This window comes from Hyperolius riggenbachi, chromosome 3 (assembly GCF_040937935.1).
Source record: "Hyperolius riggenbachi isolate aHypRig1 chromosome 3, aHypRig1.pri, whole genome shotgun sequence".
NCBI classification, from domain to species: Eukaryota; Metazoa; Chordata; class Amphibia; order Anura; family Hyperoliidae; genus Hyperolius; species Hyperolius riggenbachi.
The window spans coordinates 517,435,296-517,455,422 of record NC_090648.1 but is presented as its reverse complement, the minus strand read 5'-3'; the positions used below and the strand labels follow the sequence as shown (position 1 = coordinate 517,455,422).

The window sequence follows — 20,127 nt, the reverse complement described above, 5'->3', positions numbered from 1 at the left end:
GTCATATGAGGCTTGAATATGGGTTCTAATTTGTTGGAGAAAATATCTTTTTCTAGAGAAAAAGAAAACATTTGCTTGATCAACTTTTCTTTCATAGAAATTTGAGAGAGAAGGTCATTATATTTTAGAGCCCTGATTTTTTTTATCTGGTCCCCTTGTCTAATAAAATTGCCTCTGATATAGGCTTTATGTGAAGCCCACACCGTTGCCAGGCTAGCTTTCTGATTAGAGTTGATAAAGAAAAATTCTTGTAGGTCTCTCCCCAATGCAGATAAGAACTTCTCATCTAGTAGAAGTGAGTTGTTCATCTTCCAAAAAGTTGGTTTCTTAGGAAGAGGGCCGTCTTTGATAGAGATGTGAATCGGAGCACGGTCAGATAGGGTTTTGGTACCAATCGAGGTGCTGATTACATCCTGCAAAAGTACTCTGTCTGTCAAAAATATATCAATTCGAGAATGAGTTTTATGGACTGAGGAGAAATAAGTATAGTCTTTTTCATTACCATGAAAAATTCTCCAGGGATCATACAACCCATTCCATTTAATTTGCTTATCAATAAAAATTGGGAGACTATTCCTCTTACTAGAGGAATCCATCTGTGATATTATTGCGTTAAAATCCCCTCCTAATAAGACTCTGCCTTGTTTCTCTTTTTTAATTCTATCGCAGAGCTTTTGCAGGAATGCTTTCTGCCCTTGGTTGGGACTATATAAATTGACTAATGTATAGAGTTGGTCATTGATCTGGCCGATAAATATGATAAATCTGCCCAAAGGGTCTACTATAGTTTTAGAAGTGGAAATTTTTAGGTCCTTATGGAAAGCAATTAATACTCCCCCTTTTTTGGAGAAAGTGCAATGGAGAATCGTAGGGAATAGTTGATTAGCGCACAGTCGGGTGTCTTGTTCCAATAAATGAGTCTCCTGTGCAAAAATTATATGAGGATAGTGAGTCTTAATTTCTCTCCAGAACCAGTGTCTTTTAACGGCCGCGTTTAGGCCTCTCACATTTATGGACGTGATCTTCAGGGGCATTGGGAAACAAACGCTGCTATAGCAATTATAGATTCATTAAATACTAAGCATGTGAGCACCTGGGATACATGTACTTGAAAAGACCTGGGGTGTTCAAACCTATCAGAAAGTGACATCTGTAACTTAACTAGAAAAAACTCTAGAACATATTTGTAAATAAGAGGTAAACAAAACATAGGAACTCTAAGGCTTCTTATTGAGTACAGCATGTGGAAAAGTTCTAATAGCCACATGTGGATAGTTGGGGGTATCAGTGTCAAACATGTTGAAACATAGAGATATAACTCGAAGATTGAATTATTGGCCATAGGGGAGGAAAAATTGTAGGCCTATACTCAGCCTGTCTTCAACGTTTATTTTGGGAACGCCACTCCAGGGCCAGCTTAGAGGAGGACGGTGGATTCGCCCTGGAAGCCCCCTCTGGGATGTTTATCTGCAATTGTCTAAATAGTTTGAATCCAAAGTCTGTGGACGCTACAGAGTACTGCTTGTTGCGGAACGAGAATAGGAGTTTGGTAGGGAAGCCCCACTTGTATTGAATCTGCATCGCCTGCAGAGCTTTAGTGAAGGGGAGAAGATCTCTTCTTATCTTCAGCGTGAAGGGAGAAAGATCGTTGTAGATTTGGATGTTAGTGTAGGGATCTGGCAGGCCTCCCGCTTTCCGAACTGCGGTGGTGAGACCTTCTTTAACTTCATAAAAAAGAAATCTGGCAATCACATCACAGGGTACGGAATCCGGTAAATGAGCCGGCTTTGGGAGATGATGAGCTCTGTCTATTGTGAGTTCAATGTCAGGCACCGAAGAGAGAGTAGTTTTAACCAGTTTCTTCAAGAAGGGTTTCAGCTCATTTAAAGGGAAGGTTCAGGGAGGGTGGGTAAAAAATAAAAATCAATTTCCACTTACCTGGGGCTTCCTCCAGCCCGTGGCAGGCAGGAGGTGCCCTCGCCGCCGCTCCGCAGGCTCCCGGTGGCCGACCCGACCTGGCCAGGCCGGCTGCCAGGTCGGGCTCTTCTGCGCTCCAAGGCCCGGAACTTCTGCGTCCCATGCCGGCGCTCTGACGTCATCGGATGTCCTCCGGGCTCTACTGCACAGGCGCAGAACTACTGCGCATGCGCAGTAGAGCCCGGAGGACGTCCGATGACGTCAGAACGCCGGCGTGGGACGCAGAAGTTCCGGGCCTTGGAGCGCAGAAGAGCCCGACCTGGCAGCCGGCCTGGCCAGGTCGGGTCGGCCACCGGAGACCACCGGGAGCCTGCGGAGCGGCGGCGAGAGCACCTCCTGCCTGCCACGGGCTGGAGGAAGCCCCAGGTAAGTGGAAATTGATTTTTATTTTTTACCCACCCTCCCTGAACCTTCCCTTTAAGGATACCTGCTCTGGGATCCCTCTGAATTTGAGGTTTTTTCTCCTACTGCGGTCTTCTAGATCTGCTGACTTGAATTTTAACCAGTCTATGTCTAAAGAGTGGTCTTCTGTTACATCAATCATATTGTTATGTTCTCTAGTGAGTTCTGACAGCCTGGTTTCTGATCTATGCACCCTTTCTCCTAAGGCTGAGACCTCTTGGTGCAGATTCTTATTTAAGTCTGCTATATCAGACATAAGGGAGGATTTAAAGGTTAGCAGAATGTCTTTTATATATGACTGAGTGGCTGTCTGATCAGAGGCTGGGAAGGCCTCCATAGGAAATGCTTGGAGAGTCTTACCGCGCGGTGGCTGTATCTGCTGGGTGAGTGCCTCCCCGTCTTCCATGCTGCCGGTCTCCTCTCTCCTCGGCCGAGACTTAGCCGAGCTCTGAAATGGGGAAGCGTTCTCCGGGGAGGAAGTAGTGTCCTCTGCTTCTCCGAGCTGGGAGGATTCCGTAATGGCGGCGGCTTGTGGAGTGTGACTCTCGGGGCCTCTGGCGCCATCTTGGCTGCGCTGCTCTGATGCGGGGGAGAAGAAGTCCGTGAGTTTTTGGAGCTTCTGCGTTCTCTTCTTCCGCTTCTTTGAGGGGTCTATGTCTAGCGACATGTCCTCCTGCTCTGGTGAGGTCGGGAGCCCTGGTTGTGGCATGCTAAATGCCGCTTCAGACAGGCTTAGGCAGGAGCTCTCTCAGATGGCGTCCGTCTTCCTTCGGCTGCAGGCCACACCCCCCAGATTCTATTTTCTAAGCATTGCGGCTGGTGCATTAAGGCGCATCTACACGAGTAGATGCGGCCGCGATGCTCCTTATCAATCGAGCCGCTGTTGCGGCTCGATTGATAAGATCCGACAGGACGGATCTCCGCACCGCCGATTCCCTGCTCGCTCCCCGCGAGGGGACAATGGCAGGGAATCGAGCGGAAGATAAGCGGCGCCGGCGGGGATGAGCGGGCACGAGCGGGGAATCGAATGCGGCGCACGCGCGGCGAGTGGGGACGAGGCGGGCACGCGGAAGAGGCGATCCGGCGGCTAATCGAGCCGCCGGATCGCTGCAATGTCCCATAGTGTAGATGGGGCTTTAGAGTAGCAGGTGATTATATTGGCTTCCCTTTGTGCTGCAGGGAGTCCCACCAGTGACCTCCCCAGGAAAGGGCAGGGGTCAGCAGCCAGGTCAAGAGGAGACGGAACCTGTTTCCTCACCAAGAAAGTGGAAGTTACTCAGCAGGAAAAAACAAACTGGCATGTTATGGAAATTGCAGATCAAAGAGAACCTGACAGAGAGCACAAGCCTAACCCTTCTAATCCTGCAGGCCTATTGTTCTTCTGAATGGCTGCCATTAGCTTTGTAGTGGCAAAGAAAGTCTCCCCCCCCCCCCCCTTCCCTGTCTGTTTAGTGATAAACACAGATACAAGTTCAGCACAGATCTACTATTGTGAATCATATCTAATAATTAATTGTAATTATTACAGAATCATTATTATTTTCATTGTACATTTATATGACGTTTAATAAACCTGTAACTTCTTTTTTAAAGAGAACCCAAGATGGATCTTCGGGGGTAGATGGGACTCAGAGCCATGTCCTCTGCCTAATGACATGGCTCTGTGTCCCCCAACCGCTGCTCTCTGCCCCCCGCACCGCCACGCTATACCGCCCCCCGAGTTTAGTAACAAGATTTGTCACTAACTCAGAGGTAAACGAAGGGGAGAGGAATTCCATGTTCAAAACACCCGTCAGCGGCGTTCCTGCAGGGTTTCCTGAGAGGCCATTGGGCAGCTCTCTCTCTGGCCACGCCTCCTGCCACTCCCCCGCCCCTCTACACGCTATGAGAGACACACAGTTTCTCAGCGCATAAAATAGAAAATAGAAAAAAACCGAGAGCCCAATATGGTGTAGTATGTTACAGATAATTGGTAAGTGGTTTAGTAAGAGAATTTATACTCACAAACATGGGTTACCATTCCGGCAACCACTCAATAGGCAGGTGAGGAGATTAGACCTGTCCTCACTCAGGATTAAGAAGTCGCTCTCTGTAGTAAAGAAACAAGAAAGGGGGTAGCACTCCCCTCCACCAGGAGTGACACAGAGTATTTGTATGTAGAACAGAGGCGCCAGCAGGACTGAGGCGCTACACCTGCTATTGACGAAATTCTGTTTTGTCCCCACGTTTATTGCCTGATGAAGCGGGCTGGGCCTGCGAAACACGTTGCACTGGATTTGGGGTACCGTATAATAAATGTATTGATTTATATGAAGACAGAATCTCATGTCTGCTTTCGGGAGGGAAGCCCACCACTTCCTCCAAGCAATTTTTAAAAATGTTATTGACTTTTATCCTGCTGGCGCCTCTGTTCTACATACAAAAAAGTTTCTCAGCGCATCGTTGTGATCAGAGGTCACGCAAGTGAAAGTGGGCCAGTGCAGCTCACGTGAGCGGCGGGGAGCACCGGGTCTGATCCGCTCAGCCCCCCAGATCAGGTAGCCTACTTTTTTTTTTTTTGGAGCCCACCTCAGGCTCTCTTTAAGTTAAAGGACCTCTGTCATGAAAATATTAAAAAGTAAAATATATGTAAACAGACATAAATAAGAAGTACGTTCCTTCCAGAGTAAAATGAGCCATAGATTACTTTTTTCCAATGTTGTTGTCACTTACAGTAGGTTGTAGAAATCTGACAGAACCAACAGGTTTTGAACTAGCCCATCTCCTCAAGGGGGATTCTCAGCATAGCATTTATTCTTTATGAAGACACTCCCTGAAAAATATCTATACAATGATGCTGGCCAGCTTCCCTGCTCGCTGCACACTTTTTCGGCAGTAGGACGGAGCAACTGCCATTCACTAAGTGCTTTTGAAAACAAAGAAAACCCTGAGAATCCCCCATGAGGAGATGGCCTAGTCCAAAACCAGTCAATTGTGTCAGATTTCTACTACCGACTGTAAGTGACAGCAACATGGGAGAAAAGTCATTTATGGCTCATTTTACTCTGGGAAAAATGTACTTATCTGTATACGTTTACAATTATTTTACATTGTAAGATTTTTGCGACAGTGGTCCTTTAAATACTAAAGTAAAGCTACCTATTCTGCATACTAACCTCGAGACGGAGGAAGATGGATCCAGCAATGTCTCCCTCTAAGACGAGCGTTCCCCGATCCATGTTCCAGCCGGCGGGTACGCGCGAGCATAGGCAATGTTACACAACGGCCGGGAACAGGACTTCAAGCGATCGCAGCACTTTGCGTGGTAGTCGTCAGGGATCTTACAGATCCGATCTGCTGTGACAGTCGTTATCACCGAGCGAAGCTAAGCGACGGTTTTCATGATGACACATGTGTACCCACATCGCATGATCACGGAGATGACTGCTCCTCGCTCAAAAAAATCGCCGGTCATCGGGAAAATCGGCCGAAAAATAGTGAAGTGTGTATGAGCCTTTAGTAGGGGGAAGTCTCTGGATGATCCACTAATCGACCTTCACCCCTCCACTATTTATTCCATTTTAAGCAATACCAGTTGCCTGGCTGTCCTACTGATTCTCTCCTTCTAATACTCTTAGCCATAGCCCCTGAACAAGCATGCAGCAGATCAGGTGTTTCTGACAATAATGTCAGATCTGACAAGATTAGCTGCATGCTTGTTTCAGGTGTGTGATTCAGACACTACTGCAGCCAAATAGATCAGCAGGACTGACAAGTAACTGGTATTGTTTAACAGGAAATAAATATGGCAGCCTCCATATCCCTCTCTCCTCCGGTGTATATTGATGTGCACCATGTAGGTTTCTGGTAGTAATAAGCACTGGAGTTGGCAGTTATTCCTTGTTTTCTCCACAGAGAAGGTGTTATCTTCTCACTGACTCAGATGTCACCTGTTGTCTGAGTCACAGCAGGTGCCAGAGGGTAAAGTTCAACATAAGGGTGCAGATTCAGTGAAAAGCATTATGGGTAACATCGGTATCAGTATCAGAAAAGGGCACCTGGAAAAAGAGCGCCAGATATACCCGAAAAAACAGTTTCAGTTATAAAAGGGTGGCGGATATAGCCGAGAAAAGTGATTTCTGTCATTGAAGGGAGCAGTTTTTTTTCTATTCCGGCTATATATCGGTATTAGAGGGGTCTCCTTCTTACACTATGAACACTATGAAAATGCGGCCATGACAAGGATGCTAAATGTAGGTTTGATATAAAATGCGGCTACAATGATCTCACCAAATGCGAGTTATAGCCTTAAAAAATTGTGGCTACAACAATCTCACTGAATCAAGGTAAAGGGTCAAGTAAAAGGTTAGGCACCTGCATGGTGGGGAGGAGTTAGGGTTAGGCGCCACTATGTGGGGAGGAGTTAGGCACCACCATGGGCAGGGCCAAGGTTAGGTACCACCATGGGCAGGGTCAAGGTTAGGCACCACCATGGGCGGGGTCAAGGTTAGGCACCACCATGGGCGGGGTCAAGGTTAGGCACCACCATGGGCAGAGTGAAGGTTAGGCACCACCATGGGAAGTTCAAGGCTTGGCACCACAATTTCGAGTTATCAATGCTGCAAATCAAATAATATTTGGGTACCCTGTAACCTGTATGCTGGGAACACACAATACAATTTCCTGTCCAATCGACAGGTGATCAGACAGGCGCTGTACCGTGTGCAGATGTCCAAAGTGCGCCCAATCGATAAAGGGATCGATTTTCTGATGATAACTTTAGTGGTGCTCATGAGCTCGGGATCATGGGTAAAAAAAAAGTTTTAAAAAATAGGAAAAGCTGCCAGGGATCTTTATACAGCTATATTGTGGATGTACAGCGATCCCTGGCCAAAGTGTCGCGGCTCCGGAGGGGTTTCCAGTACGGACCCCCTGGAAACCCCACCAGGAAATTCATTGCTCTTTCTTTTGATATATGTAAAATTACACTACCGTTAGATTTGCTACATTATCTGTCATTTACCGCATTTAAATGTATTCTTTTTTCCTTTTAAACTTTATTCGATATAATCAATTTTCTCAAAAACTATAGGGTCAATTCCCCTTGTTCCCTGTTCTTCTTAACATAATCCGCAAATTTGGTGTTTCTAGCATGTAATGGGGCTTTGCTATTAACCGCTAAAGTTGGCGGCTTTTTAATCACGAATACCGACTTGTGATTGGTGATTACATGCGGTTATTCGACTCGAAACCAAACTCAAGTCGGATATCCCTTTCTACTTGTGATCGTGATCACCAGTCAATTCAGAAGTGGGTGGAGTCATGCTCGTGATCACTCATACATGTGATCAGGGGTATGCGAGCAACTCTGGATAACTTCACAAAATCAATCCCTTTCTCGATTGAACATGTCGGAAATAATTGCCCGATTCCCGCGGATTGGGTGGGAAATTGCATTCTGTATTCCCAGCATAATGCTGAGCATACACGGCACGTTTATGCGCCTGAATCGAGCCAGCGGCTCGATGCCGGCGCGTCACCGCTCGTCCGTGCTCGGAGATCGAGCCGGGAATCGATCCCCGCGGTGATCGGACATGTCGGAAATTATCCATCGAGCCATCAGCTGTTCGATTGATAAGAAGAATCTGGGCCGTGTATGCTCAGCATAACAACCAAGAACACAGGCCAGAGAGTGGAGAATTTAGTGGCCATAAGAGGGGGGAGGATCTATACTCACTATGGAGAAATCACAATGTAACAAGGTCCTTATTCTGATGTAAATGTGGCCAGGGAGGCTCCGTACAGGAAGAGGGAGGCTCCGAACAGGAAGAGGGCGGAGAGGACACGCCCCTGATACAGATCATTGTCCTCAGGCTTTCTTCTGGCCTCTTCTGGGCGGAGAAACACAAAGAAGCAGCTTTGATCTTTGACACAATTCTTCAATTTCAGCTCAGAAGGGTTTGGGAAATAAAGAATGAGAAAGCAGAAAGTCACAGAGCAGGCCAGTCCTCTCTGCTGCCTCTGGACAGGGTAGTGTTGTGGGTGTAATGCTGGGTATACACGATGCATTTTTTCAGTCGATTTTCCATCCAATCGATTTTCGATTCGATTTTCCAGCCAATTTCCTGCTCGATTGTCTTATCTTTTCTTATCTATCTATGAGAAATCGATCACAAAAACGATCGAAAATAAGATCGGACATGTCAGAATCATCTATCTGCTGAAAAGCGTGTGGTGTATTCACAGCATAAAAGTCAAGTTAGAGGATTATAACTGTATTAGTGCATCAGAAGAAAGGTTACATATTGCCTGGTACACACAATCACTATCCAATTGTACCTCCTCCATGTAGTATGAGGATTCTGAATACTATGAACAGGTAAGCTCTTGTACTGCACGGTAATAGTAAAATTGGCCAATCATTGCTCAATCAAAATTGGATGTGTATACCAGGCTTTATACATAAGCTAGGAACACATGTCAGCTGAAAAATATTTGCAAACCAAAGAATCGATCTGCCGTATAGGTTTGTCAGGAAGGTTTGAGTGACCGATTATTAAAACCATAAGATCTACTACACACCTCCTTTAAGGAACGATTGTCGGCAGATGTTCCCAGCCACGGCAGCTTGACGGGGAGCATGCGTGGCTGGACTGTGCCTGCGCTCACTGGCTCACTTACTGGGACCTATAGCGGAGGCAGCGTGGGAAGGCAGCGAGAGACCGATTCGCCTGCAGGGGGTTGGAGGAAGCCCCAGGTATGTACACATTTTATTTTTTATGTCGTCTCAGGTACACTTTAAAGGACTTTATTTGTAGTTACATTTTTATTTACATTTAACCCACTCTTTGCTCCTGGGAGGGGGGCGGGCATCTAAGGGTCTGTTTTTTAAAAGGGATTCCCAGATGCCACCATGAACCCCCCTCCCCCCCAGGGAGTCATCGCCCCCACCTCCTCCTGGGGCACCAGGGTTGGACAAAGGCTCCGGGCGAGAGGGGAAGGATTGCCCCCCCCCCCCCTCATACCATGGACCATGCGGGCTGGTATAGCTCAGGATGCGAAGCCCCAGTCGGCCGGGGTTCCGCATTCTGGCTATCCCAGCCTGCATGGGGGACAAGGGGTTACAGAGGCTCGGGAGGGAGGACCCCATGGGAAACAGGAAAAAAAGGCGCATAATGGACAAAAAGGGCGCTGCAATGCAAAATATCGGCTATTGGGCGCCAGAATATAAATTAGGGCACCCGATAAATTTCATTCATTTACAGAATAGGGTTTGTGGCAAATATCATTTACAAATTCATTTGACTTTCGGTTTGACTTATTTTATCGTTTTCAGAAGTATGAGTGCATTTTTGTTTTCACTTACCGGTATTTGATCGTTTTACAATTCGCTATCAGAAGTATAATAAGTACATTTTTACGTTTTCAAGCTTATAGTAATACAAATGTATCGCTTTTTGTATTAACCTTGTTTTCAGAACTATAATGCGTAAATTATAGTTTTCAGATTTATTATCTTACTAATATATCGCTTTTAATATTAACGTTATTTTAAGATTTTTAATGTGTACATGATTGTAAGGCTATTTATTCTATTACAAATATATAACTTTTTCTATTCATTATGTTATTTCTAGTGAAGTGTTTTATGTTATCAAATATATTATTGTTCCTATGTGTGTAAGTTTATACAGTGGGGGTGGTTAGGGTTGGCACCACCAGGGAGGTCTTAGGGTTAGGTACCACCAGGGGGGTGGTTAGGGTTAGGCACCACCAGGGGGGTGGTTAGGGTTAGGCACCACCAGGGGGGGGGGTCTAGGGGTTAGGGATAGGTACAGGGAGGGTTCTGTGTGAGAGTAGGGTTAGGTATAGTTACAGTACAATATACACCACAAGGGGGTGGTTAGGGTTAGGCACCACAAAGGGGGGAACTAGGGGTTAGGGATAGGTACAGGGAGGGTTCTGTGTGAGAGTAAGGTTAGGTATAGTTACAGTACAATACAGTATACACCACCAGGGGGTTGGTTAGGGTTAGGCACCACCAGGGGGGTGGTTAGGGTTAGGCACCACCGGGGAGGTCTAGGGGTTAGGGATAGGTACAGGGAGGGTTCTGTGTGAGAGTACAGTTAGGTATAGTTGCAGTACAATACAGTATACACCACCAGGGGGTTGGTTAGGGTTAGGCACCACCAGGGGGGTGGTTAGGGTTAGGCACCACCGGGGAGGTCTAGGGGTTAGGGATAGGTACAGGGAGGGTTCTGTGTGAGAGTACAGTTAGGTATAGTTGCAGTACAATACAGTATACACCACCAGGGGGTTGGTTAGGGTTAGGCACCACCAGGGGGGTGGTTAGGGTTAGGCACCACCGGGGAGGTCTAGGGGTTAGGGATAGGTACAGGGAGGGTTCTGTGTGAGAGTACAGTTAGGTATAGTTGCAGTAAAATATCGGTATTTTGCGTTTTCATTACCATTAATTCAACATATTTAGCACTTGATCTTAGATTATAATATATAAATGAAAAATATTGTTTAACATTAAAACGTATAATGTCGTCTATATCTCGCGCCCTTTTTTCCTTTTTGCATGTATGCCCCCACATCATTTTTTATTTTAATTTCCCACACTCTGAACTTATATTTCATTGGTCAAAAAAATAGGTAAAGTGGTCAGGTCCTTCTCTGGACAGCTTTAAGAAAAGGCTGACAACCCACCTCTTTTCCCGGGCCCCTGAGACTACATAACGCAGGGACACAGCACTTTGAGTCCCCAGGGAGAAAAATGCTATAAAAATATCATTATTATTATCATCATCATACGGCCTGTATATTGATCCCTGGCCAAACGGCCATTGAAATCTCATTATAAATGAACATTACTCAAACTACTCTAAATTGCCGACTCGTAATCGAAATTTTGAATATTCTCGAGTTCAATTTTGTGTACACCCATAACCGGCATTCATAATTTCATCTGATTACAAACGTCTGATTATGAGTTCATACCTGCCAATTACAAACTCTTCATGGACTTGTAATTTCCAAGTTCTTAAGAGCACCACTAGAGATTGTCACTACAGCGGCCATCAGATATGCAGTGTGTCACTACAGCGGCCATCAGATATGCAGTGTGTCACTACAGCGGCCATCAGATATGCAGTGTGTCACTACAGCGGCCATCAGATATGCAGTGTGTCACTACAGCGGCCATCAGATATGCAGTGTGTCACTACAGCGGCCATCAGATATGCAGTGTGTCACTACAGCGGCCATCAGATATGCAGTGTGTCACTACAGCGGCCATCAGATATGCAGTGTGTCACTACAGCGGCCATCAGATATGCAGTGTGTCACTACAGCGGCCATCAGATATGCAGTGTGTCACTACAGCGGCCATCAGCACTGAAACGCTCCTTAACCACCTGAGCGGTCTGGACGAGCTCAGCTCGTCCAACACCGCCGGAGGCTGCCGCTCAGGCCCTGCTGGGCCGATTTACATCAAATAAAAAGCAGCACACGCAGCCGGCACTTTGCCAGCCGCGTGTGCAGCCTGATCGCCGCCGCTCTGCGGCGATCCGCCGCGAGCAGCGGCGAAAGAGGGTCCCCCCAGCCGCCTGAGCCCAGCGTAGCCGGAACAAAAAGTTCCGGCCAGCGCTAAGGGCTGGATCGGAGGCGGCTGACGTCAGGACGTCGGCTGACGTCGATGACGTCACTCCGCTCGTCGCTATGGCGACGATATAAGCAAAACAAGGAAGGCCGTTCATTGCGGCCTTCCTTGTTTATTCTGGGCGCCGGAGGCGATCAGAAGATCGCCTCCGGAGCGCCCTCTAGTGGGCTTTCATGCAGCCAACTTTCAGTTGGCTGCATGAAATAGTTTTTTTTTTATTTAAAAAAAACCCTCCCGCAGCCGCCCTGGCGATTTAATCAGAACGCCAGGGTGGTTAAAGAGACTCTGAAGTCTCATAAAATGCAGGTTTTTATTTTAAAAATGTGTTTAACATCATTCCCCTAACTAAAACGCTGCATCCCTGCGGCTGAACACGAACTAAATCACCCCAAACTTGGTTGTGGATTTTGCTGTCCCGGGAGGCAGAGCTTTCAGCTGCAGCTCTGCCTCCAATCCGAGCTTATCTCCGCCTCTCCCCCGCCCCTCTCAGTGAAGAAAGATGAGAGGGGCGGGCGGAGGTATCGATCCGCGCAGATGGACGGGCATGGAGGCAGAGCTGCAGCCCAAAGCTCTGCCTCTTCATGGAAGCGCTCCCCGCAGTGAGTTTAGGAGGATTTAGTAAGCGTTCAGTTGCGGGGATGCAACGTTTCAGTTAGGGCAATCATGTTAAAGAGATTTTTAAAATAACAACCTGCATTTTGAGAGACTTCAGAGTCTCTTGAAGCGCCCCATTGTGGCCCAGCACCCGCCTGGAGATTTGCAGCTATGAAAAGTCTCTGATTTTCCCTCAGCCCGGCTGGTATGAGGACTTCACACCCTTCCCCTTGTCTAAGCTATAAATGTGGTTTACAAGCGGCGGGTCGTCCATTTTATAGGTTCGCTTCTAGTGCTCTGTATAATATTTGCACATGTATTGTTCTGTCTACATGATATGGGGCAACACTTGGGAAATAACTGCCAATCATTGTTCACACTCATAAAAGTCAGGCAGAGCCCATATAGATGCACATGGCAGATACTGTCACTTTATTATTAAGACCAGCAGCAGTAAAAAGAGAAAAATACTCCCTGCTATGGAAAGTGGCTCCTTCACTGCTCAACAAATAGAAGAAAAAACAAACACAGCATTATTATTTGGTGCCTTGGAGGGTTTTGCTTGCGCTATTTGCTTGACACCAGGCAGTGTTGCCAACTCATCCCTCTAATTATTGACACATATGAATTATACAGGTTTTGTGGCTAGGTAGATGCAGTTAAGGCACTAATTATGTGCAAATAGCCCCAGAACCTGTATAACTTAGATGTGTCAATAATTAAAGGGATGAGTTGGCAACACTGACACCAGGTTAGTTAGGTGTGAAAGTGACATCTTGGCTGTGCGGTGAGCTCTCAGAGGTGTCCACACACACAGGCGATATTTAAAGACAGATATCCAAGAATTCCTAAAATACAGAGGCAGCCCCCCCCCCCCCCCCCGCATAAACAACTCACTCTAGAGCTTGTATATTCTGTCATTTCAGGGTGGCAATCATGGTGCAGCTCATCTCTCAGTTCTGCACTGTGGGAGGAGCTCCATGTCCCACCTATTACAGCGCACTCTGAGGGAGAGGGGAGGAGGAAGGGGCGTGTCCCAGACTGTCAGGATGCTGGCGCTTGCCTGGCAGTCCGGCGCAGAAGGATATCTGTCCTGCAGTCATATAATTGCAATTTTTGTTTGTCGTTATTCAGGGGGGAGGAGGGCCGAAGGTGCGGCGCATGACGGAGCGGCATGGAACGGGCCAGGTTAGTAAAAGATCTCTCTTTAGAGATCTCTGGATCTCTCTTTAAAATATATATATTTTTTTAAATACATTATCTGTAGTATACCAGTCATCTGTAAAGGCTAGTACTTACTGTATTTGAGTGGTGCTAAGTACAAACACCAGCGATTGTCCTCCATTGTTCTCACAGGAGATATATCTATGCATTGTCTATAGGTGGTCTTTATTTTGGGGGGCAGATTGAACCTCTTCTGTGTAATCTATACTCTTCCTCAGAGCTAGTCAATAGCTTTCAATCGTTAGTTCTGAGTAGTGGGCCTGCTGCAGGGCCATATTGATCTGGGCATTAGGTTTAGGCACTAGGAGGGGGGATCAGTTTTAGGCACTAGGAGGGAGATTAGATTTATGCATTTGGGGGGAGAGTTCGAGTGAAAATGGGTGCCAGATTTGTCTGTAATAAAATATTGGTAATTTAAATTATCAATATTATCGTCAACTCCCATGCGTCCAAATCATGCAGCGACGGCATTATATGTACTCCCCAGTAGGACACTCCTAAAGAGGTGAGTATTGACTTCTGTCCCTACATTATCCTGATCCAGTTACTGCCCTACAGTCCTGGTTACCTTACCAGCACTCTGTTTACCCCTTATGCTGGGGATACACGGTACGTTTCTGTACCGTGTATCGAGCAGCTGATCCGGCCAGCTGATAATATTCAGCTGGCCCGATCATGCCGCTCAACCCCCGCCCGCTCGATCCCCACCGGCGGACAATGGCAGGGAATCGAGCGGCTGATAAGGAGCGCCAGCGGGGACCAGCGGTAATCGGTCCGCGCACACGTGCGGATGAGCGGGGACGCGGCGGGGACGTGGCTGGGGTCGATCCGGCGGCTAATCGGCCGCCGGATCGACCCGTGTATTCCCAGCATTATCCTTCTACTGTAATTACCTGAAGGGCGAGTCTTAGTAGACGCACGCTGGCACTTGGGCCATGTACCCACTAGCAGCACCTTTCCTGGCGATCGGCACACGCGGCACCGATAGAAGGGGCGGATCCAGAGCAGCGTTGCGATCACAGAGCAGTACCAAGAGCGCTGCCTGCTTTCATTTTGCGATTGTCCTCAATGAGGGCCAAATCTCGGTAACTCCGGTGAAAACATTGTGGTACTTCCATGATCCGGAAATGGTGAATCGCTGTAGTGGGCGCCTGGCTGTGCTGTGATACGAGAACACATCCGAAATCCTGCAACTCTGCCATGCATAGCAAGAAGGGTTCACCGCAATGCATTTTATCCCACATGCCATCTGACTTCTTTCTCCTGTTTATGAGTCGGGCCACATCCTGTTCATTGGTCGCATTTTATCCCACATGCCGTCTGACTTCTTTCTCCTGTTTATGAATCGGGCCACATCCTGTTCATTGGTCGCATTTTATCCCACATGCCGTCTGACTTCTTTCTCCTGTTTATGAATCGGGCCACATCCTGTTCATTGGTCGCATTTTATCCCACATGCCGTCTGACTTCTTTCTCCTGTTTATGAATCGGGCCACATCCTGTTCATTGGTCGCATTTTATCCCACATGCCGTCTGACTTCTTTCTCCTGTTTATGAATCGGGCCACATCCTGTGCATTGGTCGCATTTTATCCAACATGCCATCTGACTTCTTTCTCCTGTTTATGAATCGGGCCACATCCTGTGCATTGGTCGCATTTTATCCCACATGCCGTCTGACTTCTTTCTCCTGTTTATGAATCGGGCCACATCCTGTTCATTGGTCGCATTTTATCCCACATACCGTCTGACTTCTTTCTCCTGTTTATGAGTCGGGCCACATCCTGTGCATTGGTCGCATTTTATCCCACATGCCGTCTGACTTCTTTCTCCTGTTTATGAATCGGGCCACATCCTGTTCATTGGTCGCATTTTATCCCACATGCCGTCTGACTTCTTTCTCCTGTTTATGAATCGGGCCACATCCTGTGCATTGGTCGCATTTTATCCCACATGCCGTCTGACTTCTTTCTCCTGTTTATGAGTCGGGCCACATCCTGTGCATTGGTCGCATTTTATCCCACATGCCATCTGACTTCTTTCTCCTGTTTATGAGTCGGGCCACATCCTGTGCATTGGTCGCATTTTATCCCACATGCCATCTGACTTCTTTCTCCTGTTTATGAATCGGGCCACATCCTGTGCATTGGTCGCATTTTATCCCACATGCCATCTGACTTCTTTCTCCTGTTTATGAATCGGGCCACATCCTGTGCATTGGTCGCATTTTATCCCACATGCCGTCTGACTTCTTTCTCCTGTTTATGAATCGGGCCACATCCTGTGCATTGGTCGCATTTTATCCCACATGCCATCTGACTTCTTTCTCCTGTTTATGAATCGGGCCACATCCTGTGCATTGGTCGCATTTTATCCCACATGCCGTCTGACTTCTTTCTCCTGTTTATGAATCGGGCCACATCCTGTGCATTGGTCGCATTTTATCCCACATGCCATCTGACTTCTTTCTCCTGTTTATGAGTCGGGCCACATCCTGTGCATTGGTCGCATTTTATCCCACATGCCATCTGACTTCTTTCTCCTGTTTATGAATCGGGCCACATCCTGCGCATTGGTCGCATTTTATCCCACATGCCATCTGACTTCTTTCTCCTGTTTATGAGTCGGGCCACATCCTGTGCATTGGTCGCATATTATCCCACATGCCATCTGACTTCTTTCTCCTGTTTATGAATCGGGCCACATCCTGCGCATTGGTCGCATTTTATCCCACATGCCATCTGACTTCTTTCTCCTGTTTATGAATCGGGCCACATCCTGTGCATTGGTCGCATTTTATCCCACATGCCGTCTGACTTCTTTCTCCTGTTTATGAATCGGGCCACATCCTGTGCATTGGTCGCATTTTATCCCACATGCCGTCTGACTTCTTTCTCCTGTTTATGAATCGGGCCACATCCTGTGCATTGGTCGCATTTTATCCCACATGCCATCTGACTTCTTTCTCCTGTTTACGAGTCGGGCCACATCCTGTGCATTGGTCGCATTTTATCCCACATGCCGTCTGACTTCTTTCTCCTGTTTATGAATCGGGCCACATCCTGTTCATTGGTCGCATTTTATCCCACATGCCATCTGACTTCTTTCTCCTGTTTATGAATCGGGCCACATCCTGTGCATTGGTCGCATTTTATCCCACATGCCGTCTGACTTCTTTCTCCTGTTTATGAATCGGGCCACATCCTGTGCATTGGTCGCATTTTATCCCACATGCCATCTGACTTCTTTCTCCTGTTTATGAATCGGGCCACATCCTGTGCATTGGTCGCATTTTATCCCACATGCCGTCTGACTTCTTTCTCCTGTTTATGAATCGGGCCACATCCTGTGCATTGGTCGCATTTTATCCCACATGCCATCTGACTTCTTTCTCCTGTTTATGAGTCGGGCCACATCCTGTGCATTGGTCGCATTTTATCCCACATGCCATCTGACTTCTTTCTCCTGTTTATGAATCGGGCCACATCCTGCGCATTGGTCGCATTTTATCCCACATGCCATCTGACTTCTTTCTCCTGTTTATGAGTCGGGCCACATCCTGTGCATTGGTCGCATTTTATCCCACATGCCGTCTGACTTCTTTCTCCTGTTTATGAATCGGGCCACATCCTGTGCATTGGTCGCATTTTATCCCACATGCCGTCTGACTTCTTTCTCCTGTTTATGAATCGGGCCACATCCTGTGCATTGGTCGCATTTTATCCCACATGCCGTCTGACTTCTTTCTCCTGTTTATGAATCGGGCCACATCCTGTGCATTGGTCGCATTTTATCCCACATGCCATCTGACTTCTTTCTCCTGTTTATGAGTCGGGCCACATCCTGTGCATTGGTCGCATTTTATCCCACATGCCATCTGACTTCTTTCTCCTGTTTATGAATCGGGCCACATCCTGCGCATTGGTCGCATTTTATCCCACATGCCGTCTGACTTCTTTCTCCTGTTTATGAGTCGGGCCACATCCTGTGCATTGGTCGCATTTTATCCCACATGCCGTCTGACTTCTTTCTCCTGTTTATGAGTCGGGCCACATCCTGTGCATTGGTCGCATTTTATCCCACATGCCATCTGACTTCTTTCTCCTGTTTATGAATCGGACCACATCCTGTTCATTGGTCGCATTTTATCCCACATGCCGTCTGACTTCTTTCTCCTGTTTATGAGTCGGGCCACATCCTGTGCATTGGTCGCATTTTATCCCACATGCCGTCTGACTTCTTTCTCCTGTTTATGAATCGGGCCACATCCTGTGCATTGGTCGCATTTTATCCCACATGCCGTCTGACTTCTTTCTCCTGTTTATGAATCGGGCCACATCCTGTGCATTGGTCGCATTTTATCCCACATGCCGTCTGACTTCTTTCTCCTGTTTATGAATCGGGCCACATCCTGTTCATTGGTCGCATTTTATCCCACATGCCGTCTGACTTCTTTCTCCTGTTTATGAATCGGGCCACATCCTGTGCATTGGTCGCATTTTATCCCACATGCCGTCTGACTTCTTTCTCCTGTTTATGAATCGGGCCACATCCTGTGCATTGGTCGCATTTTATCCCACATGCCGTCTGACTTCTTTCTCCTGTTTATGAATCGGGCCACATCCTGTGCATTGGTCGCATTTTATCCCACATGCCGTCTGACTTCTTTCTCCTGTTTATGAGTCGGGCCACATCCTGTGCATTGGTCGCATTTTATCCCACATGCCATCTGACTTCTTTCTCCTGTTTATGAATCGGGCCACATCCTGCGCATTGGTCGCATTTTATCCCACATGCCGTCTGACTTCTTTCTCCTGTTTATGAATCGGGCCACATCCTGTGCATTGGTCGCATTTTATCCCACATGCCGTCTGACTTCTTTCTCCTGTTTATGAATCGGGCCACATCCTGTGCATTGGTCGCATTTTATCCCACATGCCGTCTGACTTCTTTCTCCTGTTTATGAATCGGGCCACATCCTGTTCATTGGTCGCATTTTATCCCACATGCCGTCTGACTTCTTTCTCCTGTTTATGAATCGGGCCACATCCTGTTCATTGGTCGCATTTTATCCCACATGCCGTCTGACTTCTTTCTCCTGTTTATGAATCGGGCCACATCCTGTGCATTGGTCGCATTTTATCCCACATGCCGTCTGACTTCTTTCTCCTGTTTATGAATCGGGCCACATCCTGTGCATTGGTCGCATTTTATCCCACATGCCGTCTGACTTCTTTCTCCTGTTTATGAGTCGGGCCACATCCTGTGCATTGGTCGCATTTTATCCCACATGCCGTCTGACTTCTTTCTCCTGTTTATGAGTCGGGCCACATCCTGTGCATTGGTCGCATTTTATCCCACATGCCGTCTGACTTCTTTCTCCTGTTTATGAGTCGGGCCACATCCTGTGCATTGGTCGCATTTTATCCCACATGCCATCTGACTTCTTTCTCCTGTTTATGAATCGGGCCACATCCTGTTCATTGGTCGCATTTTATCCCACATGCCGTCTGACTTCTTTCTCCTGTTTATGAGTCGGGCCACATCCTGTGCATTGGTCGCATTTTATCCCACATGCCGTCTGACTTCTTTCTCCTGTTTATGAATCGGGCCACATCCTGTGCATTGGTCGCATTTTATCCCACATGCCGTCTGACTTCTTTCTCCTGTTTATGAATCGGGCCACATCCTGTGCATTGGTCGCATTTTATCCCACATGCCGTCTGACTTCTTTCTCCTGTTTATGAATCGGGCCACATCCTGTTCATTGGTCGCATTTTATCCCACATGCCGTCTGACTTCTTTCTCCTGTTTATGAATCGGGCCACATCCTGTGCATTGGTCGCATTTTATCCCACATGCCGTCTGACTTCTTTCTCCTGTTTATGAATCGGGCCACATCCTGTGCATTAGTCGCATTTTATCCCACATGCCGTCTGACTTCTTTCTCCTGTTTATGAATCGGGCCACATCCTGTGCATTGGTCGCATTTTATCCCACATGCCATCTGACTTCTTTCTCCTGTTTATGAATCGGGCCACATCCTGTGCATTGGTCGCATTTTATCCCACATGCCGTCTGACTTCTTTCTCCTGTTTATGAATCGGGCCACATCCTGTGCATTGGTCGCATTTTATCCCACATGCCATCTGACTTCTTTCTCCTGTTTATGAATCGGGCCACATCCTGTGCATTGGTCGCATTTTATCCCACATGCCGTCTGACTTCTTTCTCCTGTTTATGAATCGGGCCACATCCTGTGCATTGGTCGCATTTTATCCCACATGC

At 47.2% G+C, this 20,127-nt stretch overlaps 1 protein-coding gene across 2 annotated transcripts in view; it reads left to right on the top strand.

Annotated features, from left to right (window-relative positions):
- The window catches only part of CDX1 (caudal type homeobox 1), a 100,088-nt gene that overhangs the window by 42,434 nt on the left and 37,527 nt on the right, over positions 1–20,127 (top strand). The window contains exon 2 of one of the 2 annotated variants that reach the window (XM_068273150.1): positions 13,751–13,804. The exons of the other annotated variant lie outside the window; for it this stretch is intronic. Coding sequence (XP_068129251.1) covers positions 13,751–13,804 — 54 coding nt within the window. The remainder of the gene's footprint in view (positions 1–13,750; positions 13,805–20,127) is intronic. 2 annotated transcript variants of the gene reach the window in all.